The sequence below is a fragment of the Habropoda laboriosa genome, unplaced genomic scaffold (genome assembly GCF_001263275.1).
Source record: "Habropoda laboriosa isolate 0110345459 unplaced genomic scaffold, ASM126327v1 scaffold648, whole genome shotgun sequence".
NCBI classification, from domain to species: Eukaryota; Metazoa; Arthropoda; class Insecta; order Hymenoptera; family Apidae; genus Habropoda; species Habropoda laboriosa.
This window is the reverse complement of record NW_017100857.1, coordinates 1,278,326-1,305,732: the sequence shown is the minus strand read 5'-3', so window position 1 is coordinate 1,305,732 and position 27,407 is coordinate 1,278,326. Positions and strand designations below refer to the sequence as shown.

Here is a 27,407-nt window from a genome sequence, read left to right as displayed (position 1 = left end):
GAAACACCGATTCCGGTTCCCAAACCGGGCTCTGCCCGGTACCGCAACCTCGCTCCTACTTGCTCACACAAACACGGCGCCTCCGTCTGACCCCTGTGGGACGAACCGAGCGACCTGCTGCCTCGATGACTGCCGGGGAGTACGCAGACACGCCCTCCAGGGGACGTTTGCTGGTTCCTTCTGGATTTTCGACGGTGAACGCGAAAATGGGTTGGAGATGGTTTCGAGGGAAGAACGATGGAGGAGTAGGAGAACCGTTGATGATTAACGGGAATTATTGCGAAGGTGTGAAATAAAGTCGACGATTGGTTGGTAAGAGAACGATGGAGGAGTAGGAGAACCGTTGATGATTAACGGGAATTATTGCGAAGGTGTGAAATAGAGTCGACGATTGGTTGGTAAGGGAGGTTACAGGTAGACTGAGACAGGTTCGTTAAAGGGAATTACTCCGCAGGTGTGAAATAAAATCGAAGATTGGTTGGTAAAAGTGGTTGTAGGTAGATTGGAATAGTTGTCGGTTGAAGTGTGAGATGATATCGATGATTTTCTTGTTTTTGAGGGTAATCTTATTCTTGAGGTGAGATGAATAGTTGTCGGTTGAAGTGTGAGATGATATCGATGATTTTCTTGTTTTTGAGGGTAATCTTAGTCTTGAGGTGAGATCGAAGATTAATAGAGATGTCATTTTGGGTTAGATTGATATCTACGACTTGCAACTGGGTTAACGATGTGATAACTTTCTAAGAGGGTAGTTTTGAGTGTAAAGTATTTAGGTGACGTTCAGTGATAGCACGAGTAACACAGTTGAATCTCTATATAGTCTCTTCCAATTTACCTACTTGATGTACCAAATTTACCCCCGTTTGCGTACTAACCACTGGTACAATCATTCAGAGAAATTTTTCGTTTAAAGCCAGATTTATTAAAAGGTACAGTGAAAAAGGACGTTAACAGATTGGCTAAAGTGACGTTAATCCATCAACTTCTCTAAATTTCCAACGGGGAAAATCTGGAATGTTCGAGGTTTCCAAGTCGATTTCCCGGAACCTCGCGCTTATTATCACGCGTGTGCGTGCGCACACGGATAGTGTGCAAGGTGTACGGTGACCCTCCGACGACCCGACGACCTCGAAGCTCGCTAGGTACGTCTGTCTTGTCGTCGATAATGCTGCACCGTAAGCGCGTAATTGCCTCTTTTGCGCGTACGAACGCAAACGGTACGCAGGTTGCGTGGCGACACGGCAAAAACGGCGCGGTCGTGTAACGTTACGTGGAATAATTTGCTCGTCCGTACGGGGAAACCGCGAATTCATGAATTCGTGGAAACCGGCTTGAGAATTACCGCATAGGAGGTGATTAAACTGTGCCGCAGCGGTAGCCTCGCCAGTTCTTCTCCGTTCGATTCCCCGTGTCATTCGCGGTTTCTTTCACGGAAACACTGAATCATCTCTTACTTCGTATCGCTCAAAATTCGAACGATCGTTGTAGAGATCTGCGTTGAAAAGATGTTGACCGGTGATTTCTGTGGAAATTTCACTGAAAGTTACACGGGAAAGCTTGGAATCGAAGTATCGTTTAGGAAAATATTTGTTTGTCCCGTGAATTCCTAACAGGAATCACACGCACTGGTAACGCAATTATCAACTACGTTATAACGGGTCGTCGTTCGCCTTTACCATTCGAACACTGGCTTAGTCCTTGATTTCTGGCGTGAAGATTTTACAACTACGCCGTTTTGTAAATTATTGAAATGGAAAGGAGGAAATTGAAATGTCCCGACGTTAGATCCAATGGAATAGACGCCTGGGAATATTCGTATCCTCTTCTGCTTGTATTTACACGGGAAAAGGTGTACCTAACCGCTGAGATATTGACATTTCTACTTTTTACCTGGGGAATTTTTGTTCGTACTTCCATCCCATCTCCGTGACGATCTTTTCTCTGTTAAATGGACGTTTAACTGTAAACAATCTGTCAGAACCTAACCGTTTAATTTCTTATTCGAAATTGAACACCGTTCCACGCATATGTGATTAACCCTTTGAATACTGGCGGCTCGAAAGTAAAACACTCGGTATGTACGACTGAGTTTTTCCACTAATAGTCATACTACATATTGCGTTGACCAGATCACTTTTCCATGTTACATTTGTCAAATAAAGATTATCACAGCAGTCAAAGGGTTAAATGTAACCTAGAAAAATTCAAATTTCCCCGAAAACCTCCCAAGATCAATCTCCCAAGGAGATCTCCCTCTGCTCCACGATCCTCCTGGGCGGGCTAAAAAACCAAACACAACCGACCCCTCCTTTTCCATCGAAAATATTCAAAAGCCATTCTTGAATGTCGGTACCTATTGCTGCCTATGTACTCGCGATCTCCATGAATCTCCCGGGTCCTACATCACGGATTAGCATCGCATTACCGCGCGTCGGCATTAAGAGCGCGAGGCGCGTAACGAATGCGCGTCTCGACGCGAGTAGGATCCATTTCACGTAAGCCGAATTCATGAGGCCGTGGCCTGGCGTCGTCGTCGTCGTCGTTGCCTCCGGTTATGAGACGAGGGCTGGGTAGAGCTCTCGCATCTCCACGAGTAAACTAAGTGCACACAAGTGACGGGTAAGAGTTGGCGACGTTGGTGTGTCCTCGTGATCGGGTTCACCGGTCGTTTTTCCTATCCGCACCTCTTCACCAGGCACAAGTGTGCCGAGGGCGACGACGTGTTTCCTTATTCTCCCTCTCCAGATTCGCTCTTTCTCCCTCCTCTTTCTCACTCGTGTCACCCTTTTTCCATTAGGAAAAGAGACACCCAGAGAGAGGATCGTCTGTGCTGCTTCTATCCTAGCCTCGAGCAAGCTCAGACAGTGAACACCAAAAGGTGGGGGGAAAAAGTGAGACAAATGCACCGGTGTGAGGAGAGGGTTAGAGAGACGAGTGAGATCAGGTATCAAGTGTAAAAAAAGAGCCATTGTACGGGAGCATCTGACCGTAGGGTAGGTACCACAGTGGCGATGTTCAGCGAGCAGAAAGAGAACGAGAGAGAGAGAGAGAGAGAAAGAGGCCAAGAGACCGGTGAACCTGGCGGAGGTTGCCACGACACGCTGCGGCAAGGACGAGAGCAACAGCATGGAGGGAAGAAAAGGGAGAGAAAAAAAGAATGCACGAGCTGAGAAGAAGAGCGAGAGAGAGATAGGCTCTCGTATGCACCAAGAGCGTTGGCAGTTTATAAGGGTCCCTCGTATTGTGGATACGTATTATCATGCTAAATATAACATGTTAACTACTTCGCATAATGCCGGCCCGCGATCCTCTCGATTCTTTTCCCCGTACGACCGTTCGGCGAATCGCGTTTCCGCGCCCAGAAAATTTTATTGCCGTCGTTCGGCAGATGCGACGCGATTCACTGGTTACACCTCAAGCTTGTCTACGTTCCCAGACTGGGCTTCTGGATACGAGAATTGCGCGAACAGTGGAACATGGCTGATTGGGTTATTTATGGACAAGTAGCTTTCTTATGGAAAATTCTGATACAAGAGACCGTATGGTAATTGCGAGATGGTAATGTGATACGGAATATTCCGAAGATTGTCGTGTGCAGGGTGTTCGGTGTAATTGGGACGTGTTTGAAGGAACAAAAGTTTTTAAGGAACAGTGCGTTTAACCCTTTACGGCCGAATGCAACGAGTATCTCTTAAAAGTATGAACTGTCGATTATACGATTTTCAGGATTAAAGACACTTTCGTTTCGAATCCAAAAAGTTATTAATCTTCAAAATCTCCGGGACGCGACGAGTTAAACATTCCACTTAATAACGTCAGTTGCATGATTTGAAAAAAGTTGATCAACCTAATACGAACGAATCATTGCTATCGCGTTTAATACTAAAAATCCTCGTCCTCGAATTTCAACACTTTCGAAAGAAGCGAGCTTCGAGAACTTTACCGGACTGTCCCCCAGAACAATCGAAAGACTCCAAGTACCTACTTACGTAGATAGCATAAAGCAATCCATGCATAATTGATAGGCAAGATAGAAAGGAACGCTTATCGTTTATATTTAGTAATGATTAGAGACCATTGATATTTATCCAAGCGTTCTCTCTGTCTTTGTCTGATTTTTACCGAGAAAAGCCACTCTTGCGAAACAGCCAGGCCATAGCGTTATTGATGAGACACATTACGCATTTATTCGCCGTGACGGACCTTGAAAATCTATGAATTAATTATACTTTATGTACGCGTGGAACGTAACGCGATGATATCGTCATTGAGTCTCCTCTGAGAGATGACAAATGTACCGTAGACACCGCGTGTTGTCGATCTCTCCCGCCTTTCCTACGTTCCTCCTCTCCGCCGTACAATAAATCGCTCTGCTCGTTAACTAATACGATATTAACGTTATTATAACTTCCCACGGGGCACAGATTCAGGCGTCGTTCAGACGCGATCGATTCACTCTAATAGGAGAAAGAGATGGGTACAAAGTATCATCCGATCTCACGTAAAGCCTGTCATTATCCTCCGAGAGAAACGCTGAATCCATCTTTTCCACGGAAAAAAACATTCTTCCAAGATTAACCTATCGACGCGTCCAATATCATCTCCGACAAACTCCTTCCCGTTCGATACTCTCCCGAAGATACCTTTTGCAACGGAGATTTGCATAACGAGCTCTCGTGATTGTCGCTCGAAATATCTCCGAAAGTTACAGCCTCTCCCTCGACTCGTCCTATTATTGTACAATACAATAACAGAGAGAACGATCTTACAATCCATTTACCCATTGAAACTCCCAAATGCAAAGAGTCGAGGTACCTTCGCGACCCGATTCGACACGTGCACTTAGGCATCGTGGGGCACAGTCGATCGATCCCGAATCGAAAAGTCGCGGGACAAAAGATAGAGGAGCCGCCAGTTAAAGGTCGATTCTCCACGGACTGTTGAAGGGGTGTGATGGGCCAGAAGCTGCTGGTGCAGGAGGCGCCTGGATCTGGTTCCGGTTCGACGAATCGCATGGAAGGCGGCGAAGGCGCCGGAGGAGGGGAGCTACATCACTTCCTACATCAGTACAACCAACAGTCACACAGTCCCGGACAGAGCTTACAGGGTAGCCTTCCGCTTCCGCTTAGCCCGCAGTCCTTGAGACACGACGGTTCCTCCAGCGGCGGAATAGCTGGAGTGAAGAGGGAGCCGGAGGATCTGAGCTCGTCGAGAGGGGCGCAACAGTCCAGCAAGAGGCACAAACAGGCACAGCCGGATAGTCCCACGCCACCGGGGATGTACCATCATCATCAGCATCAGCTACAGGTGAGACTTTCGACGATATTTTTCACGGTGATTCCGTTCAGGGAGATGTGAGGTGTTTGTGGTGACACTTTGCACTCTTGAGGCGCCAGTGGCGTAATTTTCACGACTTTTTGGTTCGCCAGAGTTTCGCTGTGAGTGTCCTCAGATGCAAAGGGTTAATACATTGTCATCCTTTTGAGTTCGTAATTTGAACAGTTCTGTAGTTATCTTCACGTTATCTTTCGTAAGTTTTAGGGTAATTACTTAATGTGAAACAAGTTTAGAGTCTTTGCATAATTAGTAAAATTCTAAAAAAGGAATTATTATCAGGAAATTAAGATGGTGTAAAAAATGGACAGTAAAAGCCGCAGATAAGATATTGCAATGTGACGTTTGAAAAACGCTATAACGATGAGAAATTTTCCAAGTTAATGTCAATGCTTTCGGTTTAACACAAGTTGCTAAGTAAATTCCCGTAGCCTTTAATGTTAGCCTTTCAACTGATATCGCGAACGATTGAACGGTAATGTCAAGAGGTCTGTTATCGTTAACTCTCGAATGAACTGGAGAAAAATCGTGGAATCTTCTATTTTGCCACCGCGAGAAGGAAGAGTCTCTTCTAATTATACAAATCTACTAGGGAACGTGACATCGGCAAGTGATTGGTAAATGCGTAGCGATTAACTTTCAGGATTCCAGTCCAATCTTAGAGAACACGTCCAACACTACCTGTCCCGATAAACATACGTGACACTATCCAACGTAGACTCCGTCAAACCCAGCTGCGCTCCATTACGATTAAAATACTCGGCGCAATCAGAACCAATAAAAATGACCAACATTACCCACCGTGATCTAGATAGAAGCATAAGACACTACCTGCTCCGTTTCTCATACAAGCAAACGTCACCAACCGACCTAAGATTATGACAAACATACTTGACGCTATCGGACTTGATCTCTGTAAAAAATGGAGAATATTAGACGACTCGACCTCGAGGCAAATACTTCACGCTGCGTCGTTCAATTTCTATGGTATAGCAACCTTTTCGAGTAGATAGAAAGTCTGGCGCGATTCGATTATTGTTGAGCGTGCAATTTGCGATAGAATCTGCGAATATTCCAGTATTGAGGAGAGAAACGTGAAAAATTCGCATCAGACATTTAACGGAAAATACATAGTCTCGTGGAAACACTTCTCTTCGACTCAATTTCTAAATTTCTAAATTTCTCAGAAAATATTCTGTACCTTGAAATGACTCCGGAAATACTGGGTTATTAAATTTTACGCGAAACACTGTGCAGAGCGTGCAATTTGCAGTAGAATCATTGAAAGTTCCACTGTTGATAATAGAGACACTGCAAATTCCAAAATTCTCATCAAACACTGCGGAAAAAACGCAATGTCTCATAGAAACACTACCCTTCGACTCAATTTCGAAAAGAACGTCAACCCTCCGAATTCTAAATTTCCAGGAAAATATTTCACACCTTGAAATCACTCCGAAAATGTCGGATTAACAAATTTCACGCGAAACACTGTGCAGAGCGTGAAATTTGCAACAAAATCGCCAAAAATTCTACTATAGACAACAGAGACGCTACAAATTCCATAAATTCGCATCAAACGCTACAGAAAGAATACAAGATCCCACTTCTCCTTGACTTAATTTCGAAAAGAACGTCAACCCTTGAAATTCGAAATTTCTCAAACAAAACTTAACAATCCTACAAAATTGTGCAACAGGTACAACAATACGGCAGTCCCTACGACCCCTACAGCTCGTGCAGCCCACGATTGCAGTCCACGGCGTACACGTCGACCTCGGCGACCGGAGCGGCGAACGCTGGGAACCCGAGCGGATTGCACCAGGAGGCGACGGCGGTCTACGTAACAGGCGACGCTCTACCACCTCTGGCATCCTCGAGTTCCTCCTCGTTGTCCACCACGACCGCTTCGTACACGAGGTACGAGGTTGTGCCAAGCTCTTACGCGACGACACACGCGATACGCTCGTCCTCGAGCAGCAGCAAAGTCCTGACCGTTGATCTTCCCAGCCCTGACTCCGGAATCGGCGCGGACGCGGTCACGCCCAGGCAAGATCATCATCCACCCACTGCGCTACACCAGGTTGGTAGAAATTTGATCGTAGATCGTGATCAGCTGCGAATTAACCCTTTCGCTGCGGCAAATTTTCTTTTTCAGCATTTTGCAATTTTGAAATTTGTTTCATCGAATTAACGTGGAAGAGTGCAGAGGATGAAAGTAAGGCTTAAATTAACGTGAAGGTGCGCCAAAAGGCTCTGATAGCACAAATTTTCAAAGCGCCAATAGCAGTGAAAGGGTTAATCGCGGAAAAGAGGAATCGTCGATAATGTAGATATTTTTCGTTGATTTGTTATCGACGATGGTATCTATAGTAGAGACCAAATATATTGGCTAGTTAAGGTTATTTTTTTTCTAACGCTTTTTAACACTGAGGAACCCTGGAAGAAAGTTTTATTATGCCATCTTTGCCTTAGTTCTAAGGATAATGTGCTTTTCCCATTTTAGGAGGGTATATGCTTTTCTTTTTAATAATATAGTCTCTTCGTTTTATGTATTGTGAGGGTATAGTTTAAAAGCAGAAAGATTCAATAGAAGAGAGGAGAAAAACGATGGAGGAGGAACGACCTTGACCGGTTAATACATTTGGCCCTTACTATAGTTCTATCGGTAATTAGATATTCATTTCTCCTATTTTCTTGACCTTCTCTCTGGCGACGAGAAAACCAGTCTACTATTCGACCGTGACACGCCAAGTATGAGTTGTAGATCTCCGTTAAAAGTATTATCGTATTAATTTTATTACAATACAAATTTTTTTCGAATATTATTCATCGGTAATTTTGTTAAAATTTCATTCGATTCAATCAGGAAGTGTGTCTTTATCTTATCAGCCTTGGATTAGCCTTTTTAATTTTTGTTTCGCTTCGAATTACCGCGGAAACTTTTTACAATTTTTCTTATTCAGTTAGCGACTGGAGATTTGAAAAGGAAATTACTCGCAATGAAGTTGCACTTATTACAGGCTACCAACTAGATCAACGAGTATATCTTTTAATCAGAGTATCTCGTTACTTAGGGATAACTTAACGTCTTCCTCGATGAAGAGGTTAACATCAAATTTCTCTGCTTCCTCGTGTTCAAGAATAGAGGACAAGTGTTTTGCATACAAAAAGATGAATCTGAATATCTGTTTTCAAGGAATTCGATAATCTCCCATCGAATCTAACGCATTCGAAGGAAATCAAACGTTCGAATGCTAATTCCTCCGAGTAAACAAATGTGATTTATCCGTCGATGATTCCATCGGTACGATTAATAACTACCAGTGCAATTTTAATTTTCTGAAAATCGATCTATCTCGCATTTTTTTCTGTTTTTTTTTTTTTCGCAACGAATTCGCCTACGATATCACGCGAATACTTTCGTACGACCACGTTGATCACTTTCCATCGCGGAGTTGATTTCGTGCCCAGACACCGTGAAGATATTTCGATCGTCGAGAAACAAATTAATCGAACAACAGCCAGAGCATAAGACGGTTATCGTATTCACCATCGTGCAGATATAGCCTCTTCCACGTGCGATCATTTTCTGCCCGCTCTCTGGAACAGAACTTACACGGCTTGGTAACGATAGCCAACCGCTTTACATAATCAGCAACGCATATCTATCAACGTACAGATACCGACGCGTTTCTCTGTAATCAATGGAGATCGCGTAATAGGTGGCACCTTCCTACCAACGCCTAATCAATTAAAAATTGTCAGACAGAAGTTTAATTGGAACAGAGGCGAACAGAGGCAATTTTCATCTGCGAGCGAAGAACAGAAATTCGTCGAATGTATAGTCGGCGGAAGCGATACGTAGTGACGTCGTGAAATAGGTTAGGCGTCAAAGCACACGTGATCTAAACACAGAAACGAGTTCGAAAGAAAGAAATTGTCTAAACCTTAATTCTTAGCAAGTACAGCTGAATTTTTACTAATACGAAAAGTACAATTGATTACAAAGAAAGATCGAATGGAAAAAGTTGTAAGCAAGAATTTTAGCTAACTGGAGTCACAGATTGATTCTTCAATTTATTGCTTCCTCCAACTATACAATTCACTAACCATCGCAGAAAAACTGAACCAAAAGCGCTTAAAAATGTGCCGAGCAACCTCAACCTCAAAGAGCCCAATTTATTCATTTAAAAATTGTTAATCTACAGGGTGGGCTCCTTTTTCATTCTATTTCCTAAAAGTTTACGACCACACAGTCTTCTAAAAAATTATTTCATCGATTCGTACGTCCTTCGATCCTGAAAACTTCTTCACCCTAACAAACCACAAGCTAATAATCGGCGAATCGCAGGTTTCTCTTCGCCGACTTAAAGCACACACCCAATCATCCCCCGGCAAAAGCGAATCTACACCAGGAAACTTCTCACGGATCGCCATAAAGAAAAATCGCGAGAAGGAAAAAGAAACGAAGATTCCCGGGAGAGGATGAAGGAAGGAGCGTGCAACCGAAGAAAATAGCGCGCGGAAACAATGAATCGAGCCGCGTCGAATCGTCCGTATCGTAGGCAAATTGGCCAGGGCCCCTGGGGGCCAAGTTTCTCGCGAGGGTCTCGCCGCATAATTTTCGCGGCCGTCGAAGCCAGCCGGGCGCTGCAACACTGCCATAAGCGATTCATCACTCCCACGTATTCTCGGTTGTCACGCGTAATCGGCCGCTTCCGGAAACATTAATCGTTGGACGGGGGCAACGGGCGGCTTATCCGCGCGAGTAAGTCATTAGCATTGCGGTTGACATTACGAATTAGAAAGCACACGCGTTCCGTTCTGCTCTGCTTGCACGCAGCGGTTGAAAATAAAAGCTGGATCGTTTCGGTTTATCTCCGCTCGTTCGTAATTAAAATATTTCATATTCCCGGTGTAAACTAGCTTCGAAGCGGATCTTTCCTCCATTTTCTCTCTCTCCTGTCTTTCTATCAATTTTTCTCCCCGCGTTATCCACGACACTTTCCTCCCCTTCGTTTCACTCTTTCTCGTATTTCTCTTCTCCCATCCCCAACGCCGGTTTCTTTCGTTTCGCTCCGCGAAGCATAATTTCGGATAAACTCACCGACGATCGATGACTTCCGCAATATAGCCGAAGAGTAAAACGTGTACAGAGAGAAAGAGAGAGAGCACACGTTGCATTAGACACAGCAAGCCGGAGAGGCTTGTAATTACGGATTAAATCTCCGACGCTTTTCGCTACACGCGGCGTTCCAACGTGTCTACATGTGTACCGTGTAATATTCGCTACGGGCTGCGGAGATACCGTAGCGACGCGTTTGATAAAAGCGGAAACCGTCGAGGATACGCGAACGGGGAGATTTCAAAGTCTGAAACTGATTTACATAGTACAACGAGGAAATTCAAATTTAGAAGAACTTTTCTCCCTACTTTGCATTTTTCTTTCCCTCGCTGTTAGCGACTTTAAAATCACTGTCTTTATATAGAATTCATTTTACAACGAAATTTTCGCCGTTTTATCGGTGCAATTTGGTTAATGTATGCGAACGTTAATGGAGTGGAACAGACTGGCTCCGACAAAGACACCACGTTGTAACACACACGAGCGATTGAACAGGAGAAAAAGGGGTGAGACTATTTGGGTAATACCTCCATTCTTTATAATCGTACGTAACGATTTTAATATATTACAAGTAGGGGGAGGGGGGGGGATCACGGATAAGCAGGAGGCAATAAAGTGAAACCTGTTCCATTCGACAGTCGCCGATTGACTAAAAATAGTACGTCGAATCAATGGAGAAAAAAAGAAAGAGAACCAGCATGCTAAAGAAACGCAGAAAAGGAAAGGAAAAAAAGGATCTCTTGCACGGTATCACGTGAAAAGATCGTTACAGCAGAACCGATCGTTAAGAGTATTTAGGCAAGTGGCTACTTAGAATCGATACGACGAGATTTTTCTGCTACCTCGGATCGAGTAATTCAACGTTACGAGCGAAACTTTTCCTCCAGACGATCTTGCAATTTAGCCGAATTTTTACAAGAATCGCGCCGCCGTCCACCACTTACAAACGGAATAGTTGCGCAACGAAGAACGAGCGCCAGGTTTTCTCCCGTAGGTACAGACGACTGAACGAAACCAGAAATAATAAACGAAGACAAGAGAAAAAAAAAAGAAAAAAGTACACGAGCCATTGCTCGATAATAAAGCCTCGTACCTACCACTGGGGTAGCCGCCGGTAGTAAATCGACCAAGGGGGAGAAAAAAGTCAATTATGTCGTTCATGCTGGTGAACGCAAACGTTAATAATAACGCGGCGAAGTTTGTCGGCGGCGCGATCGAATCGAGCGGAGATATCGTCTGTGGTATGCAAAAACACGTGGAAACACGTGTACGATACACGCGTTCCAGTGTCGCGCAGAAGAATACATTACTTGGTTGAATATTAAACGAGCCTACCACCGCCTGTACACACGGGGATATACTTGATAAAACGATTCCGCTTTACTACGCAATTATACCAATCCAATACAGAAACACACAAACACACATAAAGATCGAGAGAGAGAGAGAGAGAAGAAAAAAAGGAAATCAGATGGTCGAACGATATTTCAGATAATCGATCGCGACTGTAGAGAAAACCCTCCTCCTCCTCGATCTCTCTGTTATTCCTTTTTCACGGTTGCTTACGCGTTGCTCCGGTTCGATCCTCGATCTGCTATAAATTCAATTAAACGGAGAGAACCATCGGTGGTTCAGCAAGAGAGGCGCGCGTTCAGCCCGGCGTAATTAGTCCAGGCAGAACTGGAGGAATCGAATGTGAAACAGAGGGACGACGGAGGGAAAAGCAGGGATATTATTATTCCTAATTATGGATCGTGGATAAGCGAGTTATATTGATTCAGTCTGTGTGAGAGAGGGAGGAGAGAGAGAGAGAGAGGGTTGTTCGGTAGGAGGAAAAACTATAAAGGACTTCTTTGTGTGTGTGTGTTTATGTGTACGGTCTCGTTGGATTCTTCGTTTCGTTCTGGCTCGATGGATGGCTTCCGCGATGCCGTTCGTCAGACGGAGTAACGAGCTGCGGTAACCACGTTACGTTTCTGCCTACGTTTCTTCGAGCACACGGAACGGGAGAGAAAGAGAGAAAGACAGTCCTTGCATGAAGACGTACGATGGAATAAACCGTTCGGTGGGGCACCGCTTATTAAGAAACCGCCGGTGGAAGCGCGTGCGGCCGGGCACTGTTCAATTTTACGAGACCGCAATGGCCTATTCTACTCGCAGAGCCTCCGCGTACTCCTTCGCTTTAAATAGAGACAGTGCTGCGGGCCGGGAGAGATAGAGCCGAGTTCTCTCTGCTTACGCCGCTAATGATTTTTATCGCACGATTTTTCGAACGTCTCTTCTCTATCGGCGGATAAACCGAAAGGGGGATTATAGCGAACGGTTGCGTCGGATTGAAAGTGGTAAGTAGAACCGGAGTGCAGTTAGGTAAAGTTCATCAGCTACATACGCTGGTCGTTAGACGGATATTGCTGGTTATGCAAGTAACGTATGACCCTCGCCGGTTAAGGGTCAATAATTAAGGAAACGTGGACGGGAGAGTTTGTGCAGCGTTTTACGACAGATCTGCAATGGGATGTGCAATTTTCTGTTTACGAGTTACGCGAGCGACGATAGTTCGAGGAGAATTAGAGAGCTACGATCATCTGTACATTTAATCGTGGATGTATCGTTAGATTTCTAACGGATGGATTGTTAATGGGAATTGTTGTTGTTGTTTTCCACGCAGTCCTCCTTCGACTACACGGAATTATGTCCCGAGCCGCTGTGGTCCTCGAAAGTGGCGCGGTGATACACCATCAGCCGCTGCAACTGCAACTGCAACAGAACCACGCGCAGGCACAGGTGCAACGTGGAACTTTGGTGTCCTCCGCGGCGACCAACCCTAATCCAAACCCGAATCCACCGAGATCGCGACCCTGGCACGATTTCGGCAGGCAGAACGACGCGGACAAAATTCAAATACCAAAAATGTGAGTATTGGTTAGAATGAAAAATTGAAAATTTCATTCTTTCGTCTGATATTTAATATCTCATTGTCGGTGAACTCTGTTACTATCGTCGTCTCTTCTCTCGTCAGTTTAAAAAATAGATTATCGGAGAAAGATTGCTGTGAATGATTTTTTAACTTGGACGATTACAGTGCAACGTCTGAATGTATATGTGAAAGTTAATAGAACTGCGTCCTACGTTCTCTATCGCTAGATGAGACGATTGCCTTGCAGTATTACTTACTACCTATACACGACCATTGACTTATTCACTCCCAAACGCATCATTCACGGCTCGTTCCTGTACGTGCGCTTTATCAATCACTATTGTTGCTACCACACCTGATTCAATTTCGTTCCTCATCTTTGTCCTTCGCTCAGATAACTTCCCTTTTCTTCTGTCTGTGCACGAATTCATAGTGCAAGGGATGAGGCATGTGCAAGCAATTCCTGCAATTCCTAAAATCTCATAAAGAAACTCATAATGAAAATTCGTAGTTTCCACACAAATGGGTCCATACATTAAAAAATCTATAATACAAAAAATCAGGGATGTGCAGGCAATTCCCGCAATTCCAACATTCAAGATCGCTAATTATGCTCAAAGAGACTCCATATAAATAGATCCACACATTAAAAAATCCATAATATAAAAAATCAGAGATGTGCAAGCAATTCCTGCAATTCCAAAGCCCCAAAATTCAAAATTGCTAATTATACTAAAAGAGACAATCCCCTCCCTTTCATAATTTTCATACAGATGGTCCATACGTTAAAAAATCAGAGACGTGCACGCAATTCCTACAATTCCAAAATCGCTAACTATAGGAGAAACTCGTAACGAAAATTCATATAATTTCCATAGAAATAGGTCCATATCCATTGAAAAATCAGAGACGTGCGTGCAATTCCCACAATTCCAAAATCGCTAACTATACTCAAAGAAACTCGCAATAAAAATTCATAAAATTTCCATACAAATGGGTCCACGCCCATTTAAACAAACACGCACGTCCACTAAAAAATCAGAGACGCACGTGCAACTCGTACAATTCCAAAATCGCTAATTACGTTCATTGAGCATTGCTTGAAAGAGAGACACTCCCGCCCTGCGGTTCGTAAGAAACGGGAAGGGAGGTCCTTGGCAGCAGGAGTAGCCAGCCGTCGAGGACGCTGGCTTGTAACCTACACAGAAGTTATAATAGGCGGCGGTGCGGCGAACAGGAGCAGAGAGGCACACAGGCCGTTCACCCGGGGCCCAGGCTCGGTTATCAGCTCGCACGCACCGTCCTGTCCCGGTTGTTCTCCATCGGTGACCAGCGCGACGGAAAAAACGCGTCGAATACGAAACCGCGACGCGTGTCGTCGGCCAGATAAAGATAATAGGTCGCCGGCGGAAAGTTCGCTGGTTCTGCCCGCGATACGCGCAACCGGGGGAAAGCTTCCCTCCTCGGATAACGATAATCGCGCCTTTTATTTCGTATTTCGCGGCACTATATTTAGAGCGGCCAGCCTAACAGCCTAGTAGCTTGCTGGAATCGTCGGCGCGCGAAACTGGCTACTGGATGCTGGACGCATATTTGTCGCTTAACGAGACCGAGAGAATTCGTTTCTAGAGAATAACGCGAAAATTAACACGTTCGCTAATCATCGTTATTATTTTTACTTGCATTTTTAATACGCTTTTAGTCTATTTTATATAATGCGATACATACTCGCACGTGCTCACGTGTAATATGCGTTAAATATGCTAACTGTGGATTTTTTATAATTTATCACATGTAGATAACAACGATCCATCATGAAAATTGATGAATCACTCTTGTTATGTTTTTTTACACTATCGATCAACAACTCGAGCACACTTCTACGATAAAACTATAGAAAACCCAGAGGTTTGTTTTGAAAAGAATTTAAAAATTTTCGAATTCATTTATTTTTATTTTAATTATATGAAAAATTTGAATTTTGGGTTTTAATATTCTCAGTCGCCGTAGCGGCGCCACTGCAGCGCAAAGAGTTAAGGATCGAGAATTATTTGAAGTTCGAGAGATTTTAATAGGTTTAGTTAGAGTTGATGAATTATTTGCAATGACTATAATTGCGAAGAGTATTTTCGAACAAGTGACGAAGTACATGCGTTATCCACCCACGCCGGTGCTCGCTGATGTGAATCAGCATGGACGGCTCGAAAACAATCAGATGCACCGCAGCTGCGTCACGGTGCTTGACGTCATTGGAATATTTGCGACGAAAACCGCAGATACTCCATCATCTCGGGAAATATATCGTCGATGTACAACGAGAGAGATACATCTTTTGAATTTATAAAAGGGTCAAGCGTCACGTAATCGTCACCTCGTTATATCTTTGTTTATGAAGTGGTGGATAGAAAAAAAATTGTAAAAAAATGATTAAACATCGATCGACATTAAAGTAATTTTATTTTAATATATGAAGATTGCAGGCTTTTCGCGATAAACTGACAGAGAAACGGACGTGTTTATTCCGCCTGGAACTATGGATCGAATATTGCCTCGTTTTTCCTTCTTTTTATAATATCGGTATCGATAGATCAGCACGTCGTTATCACCTCAACAGATTCAATCGTTCCGATCGATAAAACTGTACGATCGTATATTTCTTTTTCTTTCGTCTAATAATACCACGGTATGAACGCAGATTCTCCGCCTATGGGTTCAAGTACCACCTGGAGTCGCCAATTAGCACGTCGCAGCGTCGCGAGGACGACAGAATCACCTACATCAACAAGGGTCAATTCTACGGTATCACGCTCGACTACGTCCCTGATCCGGACAAACCGACACTGAAGGCTGGACAGACTGTGAAGGTAAGGACTATACAGACGATTTACGAGAAATTCCACCAACCACGAGCGAAACCATTGATACGTGTATCGTGATAAATTCTTGCGAAACGTACGATCGATATCAATTTTCGGATCTGCTCTTAAACTTTTTTAATCGGCCGTTCGATCTGAAGACCTTAGCACGTTTGCCTTGTTAGTGATGTAAGCTCGATCGATTTGAAAAAATTGTATCGAAGCACACAGACTATAATTACGAGGTAACGCGATGTGTTCGACTCGTGAGAAATGATGGTCGTGTCGTAAACGCGGCGATGGTGAATGTCAATCTTGTTGTTTCGATTACTCATTTCAAAGATAAAACGAGGAAAAATAATGAAAAAAATTATTATCCTACACGGTGATACTTACAAAGTATCGATAGAAATGACGAAACACCAGGAAAAAATGATGAATTTAACTGTTAACGGTTGTAGGTTAAGAGTCGCCCTTTGGCGTTCGCCATAATAGATGCGCGCGCAGCGCATACGTCACACAATGTGGCACCAAAAATCTGGCAGCAGTAAAGCATAATGCGCGCGCATGCAATATCGTCGCGCGAAACGCCGTATGGTATTCCTCTTAAATCGCATTAGGACTGTGCATAGCATTACGCCTCGACTCCTACGAGCGATAGAATTCGCGCAGCTCGTCGAAGCGCTCGCTCGCGTCGAAAGAAGAAGTCGGACGAGGTCGTTTGTTCTCGCGACTCTAATTGGCAGCACGGCGCACCGTTAGCAATTTCCATTCTGATAAAGCTGCCGATTCTTTTCTCTTCCCTTCCCCCCCTTCTGCCTTCGCTAGGAGGAGTTACGACTTCCTCGTTAATTGCTAATCGAACGTCCAGCCGCGTGGCGATTCGAACGGACTAGCTACATACGTATATACAGGGTATTCGCCGATAGATAAGGAATTGATAATTTTCGCACAACGAAAACAGCTATTTGCGTCGGTAGAAAATATTATTTAGGATGTTCAAATTCTACTTTACCTTAGAATAGTCTTGTACAGTTAATCAAGAATACTCTGTATACGTATGCTGGCGTACGCAGAAGCGAAGAAGAAGTCGCGAGAGCAAACATACCGCTTATCCGTGGCTCCCTCTACATTGCTCTAACTTTATCCGCACTTACCTTTAACACCGTTTCTAAGCTTCTTTTCTCCCGTTCTTTTTCTCCTTTTTTCCATCTCCGTCGATGTTTATTCGCTGCAGCATGCCATCTATACTTTCCTTGTAGCTCCATCTCCCTTATTTCCGTGTACTCACGTCCACGTACTGCTCGTTACGCCTGTCAGTATGATCTCCACTTTTCTCTGTCACATTCTTCCTTTTGCTTTCGCGCACCGATTCCCCGTGCATCGAGCACTTTCTCCGTCTTCCTCTATAGGTAAACTATACGAGCCGCAAATAAGCCCGTATTTCCCCAGCGCGCGCAATTCTTCGCCCATTCACCCGAATCACGAAAAATCCCTTACCAACGTAGCCGGGAAACACGAGCACTGCGCACCAGTCTGCGCAGTGGAGCGTGCTTCTGTCGCGGCGGCCGATGTCACGCTCACGCGAAACCCGCGTTATCGTTGGCGGCCGATTTTTCGCTCGCCTACCCCGCCGTCGAACGGTTGCCTGATTCTAAATTATTTGTCGGCAATCTGTACGCGGTAGAAAACGTTAACCCGCGAAAACGCCCCGGGGACACGTGTTGTAACTGGCTCGCGAAGGTTAGCCGTGTTATCTGATCGCACGGCTTAAACGGCCGGACAATAAGGAACTGGACAAACACGCGACAGAGGTCTCTATTCGGGCTCAGTTGGTCACGCAGCCTCCGTGCTGTCCTCTACTGTAATTTCGACGATAACGTTTCCTTGTTAAGCTCTCCTATGTTCTAACGGAATTTTTACACGTCGAATCGTAGTTACGAATATTCAAAGATACGATAAATCACAAGCTTGTTAAAGTTTACGACGATCGTTTGCTTAATGTTCCTTCTAACGAAAACGATTACGTTCGTAAAGGTCCTTTCTTACTCCCCGGTAATAATTACACGACAAGTTGCACGGTTACCATCGATTACATAGCACTGTCTCACTTATGCCCGGGAAACGTATCAACGACTTCGTGCGGCAATGTTTCTCCGGCTGAATTGGCCGGCACGAACCTGTTAAATACCTTCTGTCTTAGTTATCATGCAATCCTTAACACTCTATAAAACCTTTTTCACTGCACAACGACGCGATCTCGTACCGCGAAACATTATATCCCGTAATTACAGAGACGCGGACTGTTACGCGCGATCAACGGCGGCCATTTTAATCGAAACTGGGGGTCGTTCGATTAGTCGTTCGATACTTGACGGTTAGAACGAGCGAGAGAGAGACGTAGGTAGGGGGGAACAAAAAAACTGAAAAACTGGCGGCAAAATTGTCCCGCATGTCTTTCTCAATTAATCAATGTAATTGCACCTTGGCCGTCCGCGACATTTTTACCAATGAATCACGATCGACTGGGCTAGACACGTCGCCAGCAGAAAAACGCTGAAAACGCGGTTATCTAAGGATACACGGCCGTTTATTGGGAATTAGCGGTGTCGAATGGTGCAATTTATGCTACTGGATTATACGGTACCGCGTGATTTATACACGTGCTCGAGTTCGAGCCGCTCGTTCTCTCGAGCGTGTCCCTCTGTGGTGTCGCGCGAGCGATGCCACACGCTCACGCGAATTTCGCGTTTCGCGTGCCGCGCGACCGATGCGTCAGCGGATTCCACGACGGTGTTCCGTTACCGACCGAGCATTGTCTCGTCTCGCCTGGGACGGAACATTGTGGGCAAATGATACCAGGAGACGCGGCTCGCGCGTGATTATGCATTATAAAATCCGAAAAATTCGCGCGACGAGTAGGGTACGACCGCTAGCCGTGTCCGCTCGATGTCGGAATCTATAATCTACGTTACATAATTACACGCTACCGTGTAATTTATGATGCATGTAATCGTGCGTACTCTCTGACGGGATTCTGAACGTACGAAAGACGAACGAGGATCTAAACTTTCGATTCAATCACGATGATTGGCTTTTCCGTGTTTTATTCTTGGAATTACTCCTTCAGTATGTGTTCCTCGATATTCTTTTTATCGAAAAGGATACTTCTTTACCGACAGAGTTCAAATGATAAAGATTAAATAAAAATTTTTTGTTTTTCTTTCCCTCTCATTTAATACACGTCTCGCGAGTTGTATATAGTTATTTTTGTGCTCGTGCAATCCTTACATATGTTTATCCCCCGACCAAGTGTTCATAATGATCACCTTCTGTCTTAATGCGAGTCCACGCGCACCTGATCATTATTACCTCCAGCTCCGTGCCTATTTAGATCTCAAGATATCAAGTGTTAGTTGTAAACAGATCAGTGGTTTCGCTCGTACTATCTCAGCTTGTCAAAAGGGATTGCGGAATCCAATAATGGTTAGAATTATTCTCTAACTTCAACGGAGGGAAAGCATTGAAAATATTCCCCGTGTGAAGGAAGAAAAAGAAAAAAGAAAATGGCTGACTTTACACGAACCTTTAACTTTATCTTTAAAATAATCGCGATAGAGGAAACAGGTATCGCCTAGGCCTCGCGTACGCGAGTAGAAAATAAAAAAAGAAAAGAAAAGAAAGAAAAGAAAAGTCGTTTAACCCGTTGGTGAAAAAAGAGGAGAAAGAGGAAGTTAAACGCGGCAGCGGAAGCCATTCATCTGCCCTTACAGTATCACGCTTAATAAAGTACTTACGGTGTTCTCTTGATGTTTTGTCGCGCAGAGCGTGGTAATGTTGATGTTCCGAGAAGAGAAGAGCCCAGAAGACGAGATTAAGGCGTGGCAGTTCTGGCACGGAAGGCAACATTCTGTCAAGCAACGTATTCTCGATGCTGGTAAGTAAAGCGTGTAGAATCACCGAGTTCTGCTACTATTAAACCCACCGCGCGTACAAATGGCCGATTCCTGGCCAGCGTTCCAATTACATTTTAATCGAGCATCGATCACAACGAAAACTTAAATCCTTCGCTATAAATACGTCAATATCGCACGTTTTTACACGTGCATACACATATACATATATACACATCTTTATATTTCTTTGCAAGCCGCTCGATAATGGGATTAGTTGGAAAATTTAAGAGGGTAAGAGATTCAATCACCACCGTAAAACGCGGTTCTTCTAAAAAAAAAAGAGAAGAATTAAAAAAAAAAAAAAGAAAAAAGGAACGTACCCTTTCGAGGTATAAGTAAAATGATTTGCAAACTCTGACGATCGTCTAATACCATTACAGACACGAAGAACAGCGTGGGACTGGTTGGCTGCATAGAGGAAGTTGCACACAATGCGATCGCCGTTTATTGGAACCCACTTGAATCCTCCGCGAAGGTACGCCAGAAGAGTCCTTCGTCATTCATTAAACAGATTCGATTTGCATTTAACAATCTATGGGAGGGATTAAGTAGAAGCGTGTTTATAATTCATTCGTTCACTGGTGCATCTAAGAGATCTCTTCGAACTTTTCTCACCGTGTCGATATCTTCGCTCAAGTGTACACACTATGTTGCAGATCAACGTGGCGGTGCAATGCCTCAGCACAGATTTCTCCAGTCAAAAAGGCGTGAAAGGTTTGCCTCTGCACATCCAGGTGGACACATACGAGGAACCGCCGCCACACGCTCACACCTACACTCCACCTTCGCATCGTGGCTACTGCCAGATCAAAGTGTTCTGCGATAAGGTAGCACGTCTTCTTTTTTGTCTTCTTTCCACGTCTCTCGAGACTTTGGCTTCGAGCCTCGTTCGCCCTCGTTTTGACTGATGATTTGAACGAAATCACGCGAACCGAAACACGATCACTCATGAATCATTATTCTTGGGATGTTGCGTACGTGCAGGGAGCTGAAAGGAAGACCCGTGACGAGGAGAGGCGAGCGGCGAAGAGGAAGATGACGGCCACAGGTAGGAAAAAGCTCGACGAGCTCTACCATTCCGTCACGGAACGCAGCGAATTTTACTCGATGGTAGATCTTCACAAACCACCGGTACTCTTCTCGCCACCAGCCGAACACACTATAGATAAGGTAGTTGTCCGAGTTGAAGAAACTGTTTTGCAGAAACAACTCTTTCGATCTGTTTTATTCTACTTTTTTTTTTTAAGTCTTCTGGAGTTACGTTACATAGACACTGTAGCATGAGTTTTTTTCTTCTCGAAGTAGTAGTTTATTAAAGAGAATATTGTATCTAGCTTGGCGAACACTTTTTTAGTTTTCTTTTTCTGGAGCAAGTATATGCTTATCACTCTGATTTCTCGAACGTTAATACCTTCACGGACAGCCGCAGATACTGTTCGATGATATGAATAATCGGGATGAACAGGGAAACCGTGAATGTGTTGACGTTGTCTCGAGAGCTTGGAAAAAAACCGGCAAGACTGTCTGTTTGTGTCTGTGCTTGCAATTCTTTCGAACGAAAAAATGAACTAACAAAGACACTTAACGAGAAATAAGAAAATACAGGCCCGAAATGTCTGCGTAGTATCCAACACGATCCTCTGCTCTCAACATCGCCAATACTCTCCACTAACCGCAACTCTTGCATCGCCGTAACATATCCGGGAACGAGCAGTACCCACTATTGAATTAGTTAGCACTGTAGCAAATACAAAATTCTCTGAAAAATAAATGCACCAAAAAGAGAGATAATTAATGCTTCCGTGTTTGAGCTGTGTTAAGTGTCTTCTGAACCCTGGCGAAACGTCAGATATCAAAAACCACTGGACACGGATCAAATGTGGAAGTTTTGATTGATCATTCGAGCAATCCTAACCGTGAAAGTCTCAAAGCTCTTTGAAGCTTTAGAGACCTAAAGAGCCCTTTCAAAGCTCTGGAGATCTAGAGAGATTTTCAAAGCCTTAGAGGTCCAGAAAACTCTTAAAAGCTTTAGAAATTTCGAAAGCTCTTCAAAGCTTTAGAGATCTAGAGAGCTCTTCAAAGCTCTGGAGATCTAGAGAGATTTTCAAAGCTTTAGAGGTCCAGAAAACTCTTAAAAGCTTTAGAGATTTCGAAAGCTCTTGAAAGCTTTAGAGATCTACATAGCTCTTGGAAGCTTTAGAGATCTAGAGAGCTCTTCGAAGCTTTAGAGATCCAGAAAACTCTCCAAAACTTCAGAGATCAATAAAGCACTCGAAAGCTTTAGAGATTTAAATATCAATTTCGCATTCTAAAGAAAATATCTATTCACCTCGTAGAAACATTGGGTACGTTACTGTGAGATCTGTAAAACAAACAAAGTGTCAAAGTAGCTTACAGATGAGTCTAGATAAAAAAGAAAATTATGTGTTTCTTGTTCCACGACAGTTCTCGACGATGGAGTTGTCGGGCTTCTACGGAGGTGGCGGCGGGGGCGGTGGCGATACAGACACATCGTCCCTGAGTAATGGCGAGGGCGGAGGATTGAAGGCAGGGGGCAGCAGCCCTTATCCTGCATGCGGCAGACCCAGCTTGCCGGCCCTCAAGTTCCACAACCACTTTCCGCCCGACAATCTGACTAGCCTGCACGACAAGAAGGACTCGTTGCTGATGCAGGTGCAGGAGCTTCAAGGTTCAGTGCTGCAGGGTGTGCAGCAAGCAGGGCTAACTGGTACAGTTGTGTCAGGCGTTGGTAATCGTCTTCATCTGCAACAACAACCGCCACATCTTCGTCCAGCCGACGCCGAGGAGAGAGTGATGCTGTACGTGCGTCAGGAGTCCGAGGACGTGTACACGCCGCTGCACGTCACACCGCCGACCGTTCAGGGACTATTGAACGCTGTAAGAAATGCCAAGGATTCTCTACTATCCAGCACACACATTTTAGTCAGACACACATACACAGGCTACATAGTCGTCAGTCATTCCACGAAGAAATTCACTTTCACTGCCGTGTTTCGTGTTGAGAGGGTAATTTAGTACGACATGGGGATTAATCTTGAATTGTATTCGGTTGTCTGGAAAATTTCTTTCGCTTAGACAAAATTCTTCAGATCGATATTTGTAAATTTTGCAAAACACTTGCGAATTACTCTCTTAGCGTCATTTTTCCCAATTCAGTGATTTTCTTCCACCTTGAGAATAGCATAACTCCGAGAAGAACCCAGCAATTTTACCGCATAGACTTTCAAAAGACGCGTGAACAATTGCTCTTCCAGAAAATCCTCAAACTTCGCATATTTCCCCTCGAGTTTTACGTACTCCACCCGTATTCAATCACCGCCCGTCTAAAATCTACACGAACTTCCCGACCGACCCGATGAAACTGCAAGACAGAAGTTACTTTATTCCACATTCCCGAACCACCTGTCGCACCGGTACTCGATAATACGTCCGAACAGGCTGTAAACGATTGGAATGACTGAAAAGTAGAATACACACGGTTGTATCAGCCGCCAGAACGTCGACCGGCGTCGAATCTTCCCCATGGTCGAGGCTCGGTCGTTTCCTAAAGGGCAGGAAAATGGTATCGGTGAAATCATGCGTGTGTGGACAAGAGACATAGATGTTGAAAAATCTGGACGTGTACGAGCGTTCGTTGCGTAAGCGAGAGACCGCGTTTAAAAGCCCGGGTGGCGTTCGAGAGTGCGCGCGCTCGATTCCGTCCTCTGTTTCTATCTTTTGCACGCGGACGTTTCGAGAACCGGCACGGTAACAAATCCACGGCTACAGTAGAAAGCGACACGCGGAACGTTTCGACGTCCGCGACGTAAAACCGGCGATATCTTGACGTGGCCAATTTATCACGTTTCCACGGGGCCGTGTTCGATTTGACGTCTCTGCCCCCGGTATATGAGTAATGAGTGATGCGCGAGAGTAACACGAGATATATACATGAAACACACCCATATGTACATATATATAATATATATATGCATATACATATGTATAACTATATGTATACATTTATATAGGATCTAAGTATTAGCCATGCATGTGAGGGCATACTACACCATTTTATTAATACCTTTTGCACCGTTCCATTAAGCTGACATTAATATTAACGCGCATGCATCTCACTCCTCCAAAATCCTCACAAATAATTAATACGATAATACGGGGAGTGGATCACGCGCACCGATCATTAACCTCAGAAAGATCGCGAAGAAACGATCGATGATGGTTTCGACGTTTAGAGGTGCCGTATCTTCTTTCTTTAACATTAGAACATTTTACTACGACCAGCTTGCCCGTGTTGCACACTTTATATACGTCAAGTCTAATTGTTTTTTCTTTTTTTTTCTTCTAAATAACGAGGTATATCGTGTGAGAAGAAAAAAGTGGAAAAAGACACAAATCGCGAGTCTTCTATTCTTCGTGTACGCGTCCTCCTTTCTCTCCGTAACGCGCGGGTTTCGTTGTCGATTCTGTGGAAGCGACTCCCTTTCTCCATGCAGACGTGCTAATTTCTATCTGTGATTGATTATCTTTTTAAGTGGATCTTTCGATCATTTATTCCCTCTCTCTCTCATTCTTCTTCTCTCTTTCTTCTTTTTGTATTTTTCTCTGATCTTTTTTTTTTTTGTTTTTGCTCTACTACCTCTTGCCCCTGTGTTAGCTTCTCTACTCGCCAGTGTCCATTCTGTTCGTCTGTTGCGTCGCGTCGCGTCGCCACGAAAAAGAGACAAAATAGAAAAAAAAAATAAAGAATTACCTCTCTCGAGTACGAGTACCCAAGACCGATGGTCCGCAAGCACTGTCAAAATTCTAATGTTCTACTTTTTTCTATTTTACAGATTGAGTCAAAGTACAAAATTGCATCCTCGAGTATTAATAACCTCTATCGCAAAAACACAAAGGGGTAAGTTTAGTAGAGTGTCATCTTTACTTGCATGCACCGCCCACACAGTAGTGCATGCCATAACGGTGACATTGCCTGACTCTCTCCGTTTGCCTGGTTTGCTAGTCTCTCCCGTACCTCCGGTTACTGACACACACCTTCACCCTGTAATATCCTCCGATACATTCGATACTCTCTTCCTTTCTATCTCTAATAGCTTCTTTTCTTCTTCTTGGTTGGTGTACATACTTGCTGATCACACTCTGGTTCGCTACTTCTTTCATCCCGTAACTTGTTGTTCTCACACCGATTCGCTCGCCCTGCTTCATAGAGGAACTGTTGTCGACGATGGCCACACACCGATTCATACCTCTTTTCTAACCTTCGACTAATCCAACTAATCTCTCCAACCGTATTTTTTCTCTCTCTTGTCTGTCACGATCGCTCACGCACGCCTGCCTGACTTGCCTGCTTGCTTCTCTGCCTAGTGTACCGCATGTGCCTGTTATTTACCTCTCTTGAAGACGCCAACTTCGTCCAGCCTTTCGTAGCTCTCTGTGTTCTTGTGTGTGCTCCTCTCTTTTTTCTCTTTTTTTTTTTCTCCAATTTACACAGGATATAGAGCCTTGCTTGCCGTTCACTTCGGTTCCAACCGGTTGACCACGCACGTGGAACCGTTTGCGTTGATGCGTCGACAGATTTGCAATGCTCGTTTAGAGAGCAACGTGGTACAACTTTAAGCATCTACGATGATACGTCACTCGCTTCTTAACGAATTCGATAGAGATGAGAAAGAAAGAAATATAAATCTGTCGGTACCGTCAACCAAGACCGAATAGGTCCCCCATTTAATATCCGTACTCTGCTTAAAATGCTCTCTGCCTCGTGACAACGAAACAGAAAAGAAAATCGCCACCGATAGATAGACCGAGTTTTCGCTGTTCTTTCCTGCCCCTTAACACGAATAGAGTACACAAAGAGAGAATCTCGTATACATCACTTCATAAGCTGCTGACTATTTTACTTCGAGAGCTGTCGTATTTGTCTTCTTTTTTTTTTTTTTTTTTTTTTTTTTTTTTTTTTTTTTTTTTTTTTTTTTTAGATACTCGTTTACACCCCTTCGATTTTAAGCAGGGTAACCCTTGAAAGGGTTCGCCTTGTCACGTCACTTCCTCTTCTCACCGTTCTTCTTCTCCTCGTGTTGCAGAATTACAGCGAAAATTGACGACGACATGATCCGATACTACGTGGACGAGGATCTCTTCCTTCTCGAGGTGACACACTCGCGGGTGAATCCTGATCCGAGCAGCGACCGTAATCCGGCCAATCCAGGATCACCGGGTGATCCGGGAGATCCGGGAGAACCACCGACCACAGGCGGATACGACGTCACGCTGATCGAACTACCCTCGTCCCCTGTGTCTCACATAGCTCACTCGCCGCTCACGAATTCCGCGCACGGGCACGCGCACGTTCACGAGAGCGGGAACACGTGAAGAGGTGACCGGCGGCTCGATGTATCAACAGAGGAACGAAAGTGCGATGCTGCTTCACATACGGTAGCTTTCGTCGATTTCGTGTAAATAAAAACAAGTCTGAGAAGGTGAGAGAGCGAGAGAACCGTCGACGGGATCGCTGTTGGATCCGTCTACACGGTGCAATGTGAAAATTATCAAGCTGGACAATTGTGAACGCGAGGAAGGAACCGTCGATTCGAAGAATTTTGTTTTTTAAGAGACGAAGAGGAATCTCTTGGAAGTTTCGAAGAAGAAGAGGAAGAAGATGTTTTACCCCACCAGTGTTTGTCTTTGAAAAAGACACGTATATATAGGCATCAGAAGAGGAGAAAAAGGAAGATGTACAACGATTTGTTTTTTAGGACTGCGTGCGAATGGACTGAGAAAAGCGTGAAAAAGAGTCAGAAAATGGATAAAAATAGAGAGAGGAACGATTAGTTTAGTCTTGTGCAACGTATCGAAGGATCGTTATCACTTTTTTTTTCCTTTTTTTTTTTTTTTAAGTAGAACGATATATACAGGTGGTAGATGCGTTCATTCGTGGATACGGAGAGACGTGTTCGATCGATTTTTGTACTTGATCTCGAAGAGATAGACGAAGCTTTATTTTAACCCGTTTCTTGTATTTTCTTTTCTCTCCCGCTCTTTTTTTCTTGTATCTTTCGAGTTTTTCGTAGAAATACTTGTCAATGGTATGCACGAGATGTTGAATGCCTAAACCTGTATTAAACGCCGCGCCACGTCTTCGACGCGAGGCACAAGATCGCGGGAAAAGAAGGAAGAGAAAAAAAAATTTATACGCG

General features: G+C 44.2%; 1 protein-coding gene across 1 annotated transcript in view; it reads left to right on the top strand.

The window, feature by feature from the left end:
* LOC108577391 overlaps positions 1 to 26,611 on the top strand; it is a 157,704-nt gene extending 131,093 nt beyond the window's left edge. The window contains 12 exon segments of the mRNA XM_017940536.1: positions 4,947 to 5,307; positions 7,034 to 7,417; positions 13,131 to 13,158; positions 13,161 to 13,374; positions 16,075 to 16,243; positions 20,060 to 20,171; positions 20,571 to 20,665; positions 20,847 to 21,017; positions 21,175 to 21,360; positions 22,636 to 23,088; positions 25,044 to 25,108; positions 26,295 to 26,611. Coding sequence (XP_017796025.1) covers positions 4,947 to 5,307; positions 7,034 to 7,417; positions 13,131 to 13,158; positions 13,161 to 13,374; positions 16,075 to 16,243; positions 20,060 to 20,171; positions 20,571 to 20,665; positions 20,847 to 21,017; positions 21,175 to 21,360; positions 22,636 to 23,088; positions 25,044 to 25,108; positions 26,295 to 26,583 — 2,527 coding nt within the window. The 3' untranslated portion in view covers positions 26,584 to 26,611.
* Positions 26,612 to 27,407: the final 796 nt, after the last annotated feature.